This window comes from Scatophagus argus, chromosome 8, assembly GCF_020382885.2.
Source record: "Scatophagus argus isolate fScaArg1 chromosome 8, fScaArg1.pri, whole genome shotgun sequence".
In the NCBI taxonomy this organism is placed as follows: Eukaryota; Metazoa; Chordata; class Actinopteri; family Scatophagidae; genus Scatophagus; species Scatophagus argus.
The window spans coordinates 8198542-8210531 of NC_058500.1; the positions used below are offsets into that span (position 1 = coordinate 8198542).

The 11990-nt window shown below is 40.9% G+C and overlaps 1 protein-coding gene across 1 annotated transcript; it reads left to right on the top strand.

Annotated features, from left to right (window-relative positions):
- Positions 1-2442: 2442 nt before the first annotated feature.
- Positions 2443-11616, top strand: slc6a1a (solute carrier family 6 member 1a). Its single transcript, XM_046397626.1, has 15 exons — positions 2443-2752; positions 3777-4160; positions 4404-4535; positions 4698-4798; positions 4974-5083; positions 5237-5369; positions 6065-6199; positions 6298-6401; positions 7050-7174; positions 7368-7480; positions 8137-8268; positions 8379-8481; positions 8799-8899; positions 9063-9230; positions 9333-11616. The coding sequence occupies exons 2-15, from the start codon at positions 3929-3931 to the stop codon at positions 9768-9770; spliced, it is 2127 nt and encodes a 708-aa protein (XP_046253582.1). The 5' UTR covers positions 2443-2752; positions 3777-3928; the 3' UTR covers positions 9771-11616.
- Positions 11617-11990: the final 374 nt, after the last annotated feature.

Genomic DNA, 11990 nt, shown 5'->3' on the forward strand with positions numbered 1-11990 from the left:
ATTGACTTGCGTGTTTACAATAAAAATAAAATGGGATGTGTACACAATTCCAGCAGAAGGAGAAAAACAAGTCTGCGACAATATGAATAAAATATGTGAATTGCTTATGATTAGCATACTAATGACTAATCACCATGCTAATCAGTTCATTTTGTGGCCTCAAATTGCAGGCTGGTGTTGAGGAATATGAGTCCATGAAAATGCATTCTGAAAACAGGGAAATGCTCAGAGATTACAGAGCATTTAAAACAATCATCTCAGAGGTATGGCTGTGAAAGTATAGACGTCAAGGGAGAAAGAAATGGAAGGCATCCTCAGGATAGAAGAAAGTTTTTTCTTATTTTGTATTTGTGTAAAATGCCATGTTTTTGTGTGTTTCAGAACTCTTACTTGAGATTATGTTTAAAAGTCCAATCCAAAAACATTTAAGTACAGGATTTAGTTAATATTTCATTTTTTATTTAAAATTTTATATCTTGATTTCTGATTATTTTGATTTTTATTAAGAAAATGAGGCATTCAGTTACATCTCAACTTTAATTTTTCAATCCATTTCAGTAATAATACATTATTTGAAGAAATATTTTCTAAAAATATATATAGTCATGTCCATGAAAACCTAAAAAAAAAAAAAAAAAAAGAAAAAAGAAAGAAAAAACATGACAATAAACCAACTGGGAATCTAACGGGTTAATACCTCCCCAACAATGAGATGATTTTACAGCCAGTGGGCCAGTAAAGAGGGGCAACCCGAAGCCTCAATCTCAGTCAGATACTCTAAAAGCCATTACGAGAAAGGACAAGTGATCCCAGCCTAATGGAGCACGTACAGCATTCACAAGGACCCAAATACAAGTTCCCAGCTGAAATTAAGAGACTGTGGGCTACTGGTGAAAGGGGCAGTGAGCTGAATCAAACCAAAGCTGCGGGGTTAGGAGGTCAGCTGGCTGAGCGTCCATGTCACCAGCCTATTGGACATGCCTGTGTGCTCCATCAGCAGGTGTATAAATACGTGTCATGTTTCACACTCCATGTCTGCAGGGACGGCAACCCAGATGGGATTTTAAATGCTGCATTTCATGTGGTATCATTTAGTAGGTTAGTTCACCCCTCATTGGTTTGCCATCTGGTGCCCTCTCAGCCTGTGATAGGAACATTCACACTGGAGTCTAAACGCTCCTGATCTCCCTGCCAGAGCGTTTCCAGGAGTTTACACTGCAGTTGGTGACATTAAAAAAAAGGTGGGGGGGGGGCATCTACATATACAGCCAGCATACGAGGAGTTTGAAAAGAAAACTACAAGCATTAAAGCAATAAACAGCAAAGCCCTCGGTTGTGCTGAGATGGTGAAAGGACAGACAGGGAGAAGCCAACGTGACATCACTGTTCACGCAAGAAAAGCAGCTGAGCCCAAGAAAAAACTTGTGCTAAATATTCAAGTCAATCAAACAAGTGGGCCTAATTATACAGACAGTTGATCACTTACCAAAACTGACGAACTGCTTCTTAAAGTCTTTTTGTTGTTGTTGTTCGTGTCTTTCACGTTCCGGGGGGGGGGTTTCTTTAGGAATAGAAGAAAATACAAATCCGCTACTGGATCCACTCTTCGCTGATTTGCTGCCCATGTGGATGTTTTTCCACCCAACCCCGCCGTGGATTTTCTCCCCCCACCACCACCTCCCCTCTTCACAAAAATCCTTTCTTTGATTTTTCTCTTTTTTTTTTTAAATTATGAGCTTTTTAGTCCACGAGTTTATTCCTCGCAAATCAACCCCTCATTTGTGGAAGACGTCGGGCTCTGGACGATTACAGGCAGAGTTAGACAAACAGCCAGTGTTCCCTCCCTTTATTGACGGGCTCCGTTTATCACAGTCTGCCAGATTTTCCGGCAGTCGCTGACTGGCCTCACCTTCCAAGTATACGCGTTTGGACCTGACAAAGCTGCTCATTTTGCCCTCCAAATGTTTCCATTTTGGCACCTCGTCCATGCATTTTATTAGTGGAGTGGGGGGGTATTCTTTTTTTGTGGAGGGGGTTGGGGGTGACATTTTGTGTTGCTGCTTTTGAATAGTTCAACCCTAAAAGTGTTACGGGGAAACAACCTGATTTAAAGCAAAAAAAAAAAAAAAAAGCCATCCAATTAAAAGCACCAACATCCCTCACTTTAAAGTCTGGATTGTCTTCACTTTCAGTCAGTTTGTATGAAAAGAAAACTTGCTTGCCAGGTCGTGGCAAGAAAAAAAAAAGTAAATACATATTATTGGTGTTAAATGAAATGGCGGGGGGGGGGGATGTAAAACAATTTGAAATTTTAAAAAACAAACATGTTACAAGTGTAGCAGTGCAGCCAATAGACGAGGATGAAGAGGAGAAGGAAGAGGAGGGGGGGCGACTTTGAGATGACATTGAGGCTGTGTGGAAGGGAGTTGAGTCTCTGGTTGTTGATGTTAGACAGTCGCACAAGGCGAAGCGGCTGCTGCCCGTGTCGATTCAACCTCCTCCTCCTCCTCCTCCTCCTCCTCCTCTTCTTCCTCCTCCTGGTCTTCAGCACTGCTCCCCGCTGGACAGCTCCTGCTTGGACACCTCTAACGCTGCATGGTCCCTTTAAGTCTTTTAATGGAAGTAAAATCTATTTATGTTGCAAGAAATATTGGGAGTTTACAACTTCATCCACAGGAGGAACCTACGGATACCTCGTTTCGAGATTTGTGGCAGGCAGCGTATCCTCGGCGGCACAGATCACAGCTTCATTGTGAGTAAACTGGTTGCTGAATTTTCTTGCGTCTGTCTGTGCGTGTTTGAACTCATACAGACGTGGTTAATGTACGATTCTTTTTTCCCTTTTTTGTCTTTGCAGCGATTGTGAGTGTGATTAAATTGTGAATGAGACCGTCAATACGTTGCTGGGGTCAAATTAAAGACTGCATGATGCGCTCTGCACCTACATTGTTTTAGCCAATTAAATGCAGAATTGATTGCGGTTTGCTTGTTCATTGGATGGTGCAAATGTGGAGACGCATTCTAGTGCGTTTAATAACGCGTTTGGTTCTCAATTAATCGGAGAGAATTGGGTTGCTATTTGTGCAGCCTGATGCGTAAAGCTTTTACGCATTGGACAGCCCTTTGTCTCCACTATGCGTTTTGTGTTCCAGTTTGTTTGAAATCTCTCTGTATTCCTGCTGCTTGTAATTCTGTGCGTGGTTAACTGTTTGGAGAATCTGCAGGTGGTAATTGGTAGACTTCATTATGCTTAATTCTCATAGGCTATTTGCTTTTGCTACGGTGCGTCTTGGGCTTGAAGTGCATGTTTTGGATCCTGTAATTTGTCTTAAAGTTTTCTCTCTTTTTGGATGATTTTAGCTTTATCCATTTAGGTTGTCTTTTTTTTCCTGTCTTATTTAATTGCAGACTTTGTTTATGCTATCGTGTGAATCTGGTTCTGGCTGCTGATAATTTGCGCGCAGTCTGTCGTTTGTGTTTCAGTTATGGGAGCAAGTCCAACATGACTTTGCCATCGATGGTTTTTGGTGTTTGTTGAGTCTGATATGAATGGAAATTTTGTCAGGGAGCCAAATGATCATGGGATGCTCTAGTCTGCGTTTTTGAATGCATATTTCAGTAAAACAGTGTGTGTTTGAATTTTATTGATATTGTTTTAGTGTACCTGCCGAGGAGTAAATGAATGTAGTGAGAAATGTGTCCATATTTGCTTCACAAGTAACCAAATTTTCAGCGCCTCCTGAAAAATCGACCCATTGCTCTATTCACGATTCCAGGTTAACGGCGACTGACGAGCCGTGTGTGCACAGGCTTCCTCTCCAGACATTTGGTCCAAAGGTTAGGTCTAAAAACCGCGAAGCTGCTGTCTACGTGGACTGGTGCTGAAGCCTCCCGTCCGACTGCCAGGACCTCTGCCAAATCCAGAGACATGGCGACGAACGGCACCAAAACGGATGGACAAGTCACAGAACTGAACGAGGTGGCCACTAATAATGACAAGCCCAAGTCATTAGACGTGAAACCCGAAAAGCAGAAAAAGGAATTGCCTGATAGAGAAACATGGGCGGGAAAATTTGATTTTCTCCTGTCGTGTGTGGGTTATGCAATTGGACTGGGAAACGTATGGAGATTTCCCTATCTCTGTGGAAAAAACGGTGGAGGTAAACATTATTTTCACAGCTAATTTAAGCAAACTGCACGGCCCATTCAGCTCCACGATGCACATAGTCGAGCTTATCTAATTGACCGTGTCGATTACATGAATAGAATGACTATCAGCCACATTTGCCACCCTAATTAGTTGACGTTGTGCTGTGATTTTTAAGTAATGCGTCAGTGCAGTTTTAGCCTAAAATTGTTTGGGGTTTTTTTATGTGTAACTTGGTCTACTTTTGTCCATCCAGGAGCCTTCTTGATTCCCTATTTTTTGACTCTCATATTTGCTGGAGTCCCCTTGTTTCTACTGGAATGCTCCCTTGGTCAATACACCTCAATTGGGGGGCTTGGTGTGTGGAAACTGGCTCCTATGTTTAAAGGTACACGTTAGTGCAACTAAATATTTCTTGTGTCTTGATACCAGGCCTGTCTATAACATATTTGTGGTGTTAAATGCTTTCAATGAAATAATTTTGACTATCAGGATTTATGGATGCCACATAACACACACATCCAGCACCTAATTCATTTCTGTATGATAGGTGTGGGCCTTGCAGCGGCTGTCCTGTCCTTCTGGCTTAACATTTACTACATTGTAATCATTGCTTGGGCCATTTACTACCTGTACAACTCCTTCACCACTGTAAGTATAACATGTGTATGTACACATGTGATTCATGAAAAGCTGAAACCAGCTTAGGGTCAAGGTTGTTATATCAGTTCATGGGGAATTGTAGCCTGTGATGCCTCGTAAAAAAATTTAAAATCGCTAAATGTGTCAAAGAAGGAAAAAAAAATCTGTAATTTTTGTTTTACAGGAACTTCCATGGAGCTCATGTAACAACCCATGGAACACAGAGAAATGTTACACAAACCACTCCATTTTAGATACCACCAATCTCACCAGTGCAGTGGTGGAGTTTTGGGAGTAAGATATTGACTGCTTTCTCTTGCTTTCACAACAGCAGAGCTTTAAAGTATCCTGCATGCATCCCAGAGATATATAATAGACAGCCACCTCTGCTGCATGCTTATTCCCCATGTGTATAATAGTCTTGTTGTTCCTTGCTCTGACTTACAGGCGCAACATGCATGAAATGACCGATGGCTTGGAAAAACCAGGCCAGATTCGAGTGCCACTGGCAATAACACTGGCCATCGCCTGGGTCATTGTGTACTTCTGTATCTGGAAAGGGGTTAGCTGGACAGGGAAGGTAAGACATTTACCCAATTGAGGTATCCAAGGGCCCTTATACTATGCTACCTCCCAATAAGCAGTAGTATTTGACAGCCATGCAATATTAATCAGTCTAATATCACCTCATAACTCATTTAGATTGCAGTCAGCATTGGCTAGATTTAAAATATGAGAAGAGACATCAAACACTCATGTTCACTAATCCTGCTCTGCCTCATGGTGTCTCATCTAATTCCAATTCTCCTGACATAGTGTCTACACTGAGTGTGGATTCACGATAGGAGGAGCAACAAACAGCCATACGCTACAATCTGGTTTTGTCCTCTCCCTTCACTTGGAGCAGTTTCCCTCCCATGTGGTGCCACATTTCGAAAGTCTAGTGCATCACGTGACCATGGCAAATGAAATTTGTTTTGGTCACAAAATACCCCCATCCCCCTGCATATTTTGCTCACATATTGCTTGCACAGTGTCACAAATGCACATCCAAACTGAGGGTGTAGTGATTCCTTTACCGAATATTTTTCTCTTTATGTGTTTTGATTTTGTTGTCTTGAAGAGGCTGAAAACAATAAACGTATAAATCATTGCAACCTTTGGGAAATTTACTGGATTGTGGGTGATCTGCAAATTTCCAAATCCTGTATACATTATAAATTTACTTAAGAACCAATGGCGTCACATTGCTGATAAGTGTCTCACACCTTATAGGTCGTTTACTTCTCCGCCACGTATCCCTACTTCATGCTGTTCATTCTCTTCATCCGTGGGGTGACTCTACCTGGAGCTAAAGAGGGAATTCTGTTCTATATCACCCCTGACTTTGAAAAACTCAAAGAATCAGAGGTAATGGCATATTATTATATGATTTATAACCATGTGCTGCACGTCTGAGTGCACAGAGCTCGGCCTCATTCGCCTAAATGCTTGTGTTCCTTTGTCAGGTATGGCTGGATGCAGCTACCCAAATCTTTTTTTCATATGGATTGGGACTGGGGTCACTTATAGCTCTGGGCAGCTATAATCCTTTCAATAACAATGTTTACAGGTAAGACCAGTGATGATTCATGAATAGATATAATCTATGAGACAGAGACAGAGAATGCTGCTGAATTTAAGCATTAACTGAAAATGGCAGTAATGAAATAGCTGCTATTTTGCTATTGTACGATATTAAAAATCGTATTCAGGGACACCTGATAGGACCCTATAAAGAGTCTTGTGAGCAGCCTGAATATAATAACAGTCTAAGTGGAAGGCTGTTTCTTGCTGTCGGTGTGCCTGTTGGAAGGGAGAGAAAAAAATATGATTGCAAAGCCTGAGTGTTTTCTCCAGCAGTCCCATAGTTCTGGGTCACGTAAACAATCAGTTACATAAAAATAGTTGCAATCATTTTGTGTCCTTGTTTCTAATAGATCTATCTTTCTACATCTACATATAAAAAGTAGGAGAGTTTTTATTACATGTCGTGAGTTCTTAAATCTGTTCATGTCCGTCATAAACAACAGAAAAATGTGTTTTTGCCAAACATCTGCATGATCAAAAGGAATTAATAGCAGTGATGCATTCTCACAGCTACTCTTTCAGATCTCAGTGTCTCCTCTATGGAATGTTTTGAGGAAAGCTTAATACAGGAAAAAAAAAGAGTCAACTTAAATCTTTGACAACAAGCCTATTTTACATTTCCTCTCCCCAGAGACTCTATCATTGTGTGCTGCATCAACTCATGTACCAGCATGTTTGCTGGCTTTGTAATCTTCTCTATTGTTGGCTTCATGGCACATGTGACAAAGAAAGACATTGCCGACGTAGCAGCTTCAGGTAACTACGGATTGCATATGGCTTCTTCTTAATAGTTCTGTCTGTGCACAAAAAAAAATGATGCACCGTCATTGAGACTGACTGCTAAACATAGCCGCCGTCATCATTTCTATGAGAATATGTGTGTTTGCAGTCATATCGTAGTGCTAGAGAATAACCCTGATGAAATATCATTTTCCGATTCACTATCCAGGTCCTGGCTTAGCTTTTCTGGCCTACCCAGAGGCTGTAACCCAGCTGCCTGTGTCTCCTCTCTGGGCCATTCTGTTCTTCTCCATGCTGCTTATGCTGGGGATAGACAGCCAGGTAAGGTGCTTGGAGATGATCTGCTCATGGGCTGACCTAAATATTTGAAATGCAGGTACATATCATGCAGCTCACCCCTGCTCTCTGCATGATAAGCTCGCAATTTGCTTCTTGTGGACAGATATAGCTGAGCTTTGACATCAGCTGTCAAGTCTTTTTAATGCAACTTTATCACCTCCATGTGCCCGCAGGTTTCAGCGTCTGGGTGTCTTTCTTTTTGTGTATATTTGGGTTCGAATAAGGCCACAGAGTGTAGGGAGCAAAAATACAGTTATACACTGGTTATGACCGCCAGTCATAAGTCAAAGACATTAATTCTAACTATATTCTAAATGTCACGACAACTGAGCTTTTGCATAACAGAGCTATTACCAAAATGGCCTCCAAGAAGGGGATGCTTGGTCACTCAGAAGATTACGTTAGTGTTTTTGTCCCATGGTTTGGTGCACACTGCAATTCTTTGTCATTTCTCATTATCGGTCAGCCTAACCACAAAAATAAAACTTATTTCTTTAAGAATACATTTAGGAAAATATTCGCAGACCTCTGCATGTTACAAAAAGACATATTTGCGTTAAGAAAAAATCAGCAGATGTAAACAATACACAAATTCACACATAAGCTTCATACTGTTTTTTTGTGATTCTGTCCTTCAGTTCTGCACCGTTGAAGGCTTCATCACTGCTCTGGTGGATGAATTTCCCAGAGCTCTTAGGGGTAGGCGAGAGATCTTCATCGCAGTTGTCTGTCTGGTGTCCTATGTGATCGGACTTTCAAACATCACACAGGTACAGGCAGCACGTTAGCTCTCTTAATGGCATGAAATACACTGACAATATTCTGTATCTGCACAATGAGTGTTTTTATTTTTATAACTCATCCATTTTTCTGTAATCAGGGTGGAATCTATGTGTTCAAACTGTTTGACTACTACTCTGCCAGTGGGATGTGTCTGCTGTTCTTGGTCTTCTTTGAATGCATCTCCATATCCTGGTGCTACGGTGTGTATCATCAGTGTTTCATACAATATAGCTACATAGAAAAAAAATATTACTTGCAATGTGTATTTTTCTTAACAATTTAACAAATGGAGGTAGACAAACATCACATATGTGAAAAGCCAGGTTGCATATGAAGGTTGAAATACATCCCACCTATGCAGAGACATTTGCCCAGCTTCAAACGCTTTTCAGCCCTCAAGGTCATGAGCGCTCATGTGTTACACCTCAACGTCCTCATCAACATGCATGGAAGACCGGCAGCAAATTGAAATAAATTGGATATGAATATTTTGATCATAGATTCATTTGTCTCGCAGGTGTGAACAAGTTCTACGACAACATCCAGGAGATGATTGGCTACAAGCCTTGTATATGGTGGAAGATGTGCTGGGTCGTGTTCACTCCTCTCATTGTCGGCGTGAGTACTCAGAACTAATACAACAGTACATCTAAAGTCATGACATAAAAAATGAAACAATAAATAAAGTCAATATTACCTGCCTGCAGTCATGTCAGGCTGAGACAGTGTTGCCTGTAGTCAATGGTGTCAGGATGCATAAAGTGTCTCATGTCTCCCACAGGGGGTGTTCTTGTTCAGCGCCGTACAAATGGTTCCTCTCAAAATGGGAGACTATGTGTTCCCAGGCTGGGGTCAGGGAGTGGGCTGGCTCATGGCAATGTCCTCCATGGTTCTCATACCGGGGTACATGATCTATATGTATCTCGGACTCAAGGGCACTTACAAAGAGGTAAGAAGTGAATTGTCTGTTGGGTTTGGCTTGGCTTGTAAATGCTTGATCTTTTGCAACCTAACATACCCCTTATCTTATGTAACTGTGTTGCTCTTACAGCGGCTTCGGATAATGCTTCAACCTCCTGCAGTTGTCAAGCGACCTCAGGAGAATGGACCTGAGCAGCAGGCGGAAACCAATGTTGCTAACTTATCCAGCCCTGCCAATCCCGCTAGCCCTGCTAACCCAGCTCCCGCCAACCCTTCCAGCCCCACCAATCCAGCTCCTGTCAACTCAACCAGCCCTGTGACCCCTGCTAACCCGGCCCCTCCGCCAGCAAATCCAGCCACCGCTGCTAGCCCGGTGAACCCGGCAACCAGTCCCACCACCACCAATATCACAACCACAACCACCACGGCCAGTCCGGCAAACCCCACCACCGCAACTGTTAGCCCGACTAGCCCACCACCTAACCCAGTTAGCCCAACGGAGCCCGTTAACCCCCCGAACCCAACAAGCCCAACCTCTAACCTGACCAATGCTGAGGCCAACGTGTAGACAACAAAGAAACCCTCATGGAGCATGTAGACAAAAGAGAACATTACAAAGGACTTCCAAGATTTTAATTGATTCACCTACCTCCAGGGGCAATATGTGATCAAAACAGATTTTCAAACCACGTTTAATTTTTCTGCATTTGTAAAACCAAGCCAATGATGTCTTATTGTTGGTTTGCATTCCGAAAACAATATCAAAGACTGTTAGTGTTCACAACCATAAATCTGAAGAAAAAAAATGTAAACATACTGTGTAATACTGTGAGAAAAGAAAAAAAAACATAGAGATATAGATTAGAGATTTGTTGAATATCTTCATGAATCAAGTAAATACCGTGTGAATATAGTAGATGAAGTAGTGAACAAAATTGACATCATTGAAGAGTGTAAGGGATGGCGTCAATTTTATTGTGGATGTTTACTAAACCTCACACAGTTGTCTCTTCTCCAAACGTTGCACTCTGTGAGGTGAACTACAGGCCACAAGGCAAACGAGGAGCTCTGAGTAAGCACAATGCCAATAAGAAGTTCATGTTAAGGAGCTCTGGAGCAAACCAGTATTTGTTGCAAAAGATTTTGTGTGTGAGAGAGACTGTTATTTTTTCCTTCCTTTTTTCTCAGTAAAAAAAAGGGAAAACTTTTATGTGATCGAAACATTTTTAGAATTATTTTTAGGATGTTTTATACTATATGTGTTGTGATGGAGGACCAAAATCAATAGGCAGACAAAAGCAAAAACTATGCCATTTAGTGTTCGGTTGGCAAAGCACAGGGTACAAAGAAGTACACAAAAAAAAAGCACAGGGTTAGAAAAGTGATTTACAAACATCGACTATCCCTTAATGCTGACAGTCAATCCTGTTTACGTTTTGCATGCTTTCCTCAGGAACATCAGTGAAAAATTTCTGAAATGTCTCCTGACAAACGAGAAAAAAAAAGAAGAAGAAGAAGAAGAAGAAGAACAGAGAGGGCCTTAAGCCAGTACACCAATTTCAGCTAAGCCATAGTCTGTTTACATGACTGGGCAGAACTACAAAATACAACTTTGTATGCTAGCACAAAAACCTGGACCAACTCTGTGTTAAAGTAAAGTCATTATTTTTTTTTCTTTATGTGTAATGATCAATTATAGTTTGATCAATATGTATTCAGCAATACATATGTAGATGTACATGTGCAGGCCAGTAAGCAAGTGGCCTGTTTCTCTTTTTGTTTATGTTGTCTTTGCTTTACTAGTGAAAAGCACAAAGCTTTAATTTTCCCCAGACTTTTGCCATGGCGTGTTAGGACAATGTTAGTTTGCTTCTATGGCAGCTACTGTGAAAGGCATCTGGTTGAAACAGAACATGTTTACTTTGAAAAGCAAAACAACTGAGCGAAAATGTGAAATGGCTACAGTTCATGTCCTGTGAATTTTGTATAAAGTTACTCTACCACAGTTTTCTCTGGAACTTTGTTGTAAAACTGTACTGTGTAAAACATGTAACTGTGAATGTCTGTATTACATTGGAAGTTATTGTCTAAATGTTGAAAAAATGGAGTTGCTGTTTTCTGCAATAATATTTTGATCACAGAAGCTAAAGCACATATCTTACAGAAATATATGAAATGATGATGACAATGAAGATACTGAGGATTATATTAAAAAATAGAAACTATGTCTAGTAAAACAATATTGTTTTGTATATTTTTAACTGTCTCACTGCCTAATGTAAAACATAATATAAACATGATATGTATCTAAATGGTGTCACATGATAAAGCACGATTGTTATGTTATACAAACAGAAAAAGACTGAAAAAATAAAGAATTCTAGAAAATATACATACAATACTATCCTGGCATGTGTCCCTTACAGCATGTGTGTTTAAAGTAGCAGCCCCGTGCTTTTCAACCCAGTTATCAGGAAATTAGGTCAACCCCACTACCCTATCGAAAGATGTACGCTACCGCTGAAGCCTCCTGTAATTGGCCATTGTTCCCCTTCTTGTAGATAAACCCTGTTGTTGCCCACAGAGTATTCCTAGTCAATAGATAGAGGAAAATTTGAAAGCAATAAAAGTAGAGATGGAGATCATATGGAGAGGGAAATAAAGTGCTGTGCAGCTGGATTCATTTTTTTGTTTAGTTAGAATGAGGCCAGGTGGGAGGTGTAAAATTAAACAAAACCTCTTTTTTTTTTTGGTAGCTTTGCATGAAGATGACATCCAGCTCAATTCC

What these genes read in the sequence shown, in the direction of transcription:
- slc6a1a (XM_046397626.1), top strand. Translation starts at nt 3,929, where the DNA reads ATGGCGACGAACGGCACCAAAACGGATGGACAAGTCACAGAACTGAAC. An exon ending in CTGTGGAAAAAACGGTGGAG is followed by an intron (nt 4,161 to 4,403) that starts GTAAACATTATT and finishes TTGTCCATCCAG; the next exon opens with GAGCCTTCTTGATTCCCTAT. An exon ending in ACTGGCTCCTATGTTTAAAG is followed by an intron (nt 4,536 to 4,697) that starts GTACACGTTAGT and finishes TCTGTATGATAG; the next exon opens with GTGTGGGCCTTGCAGCGGCT.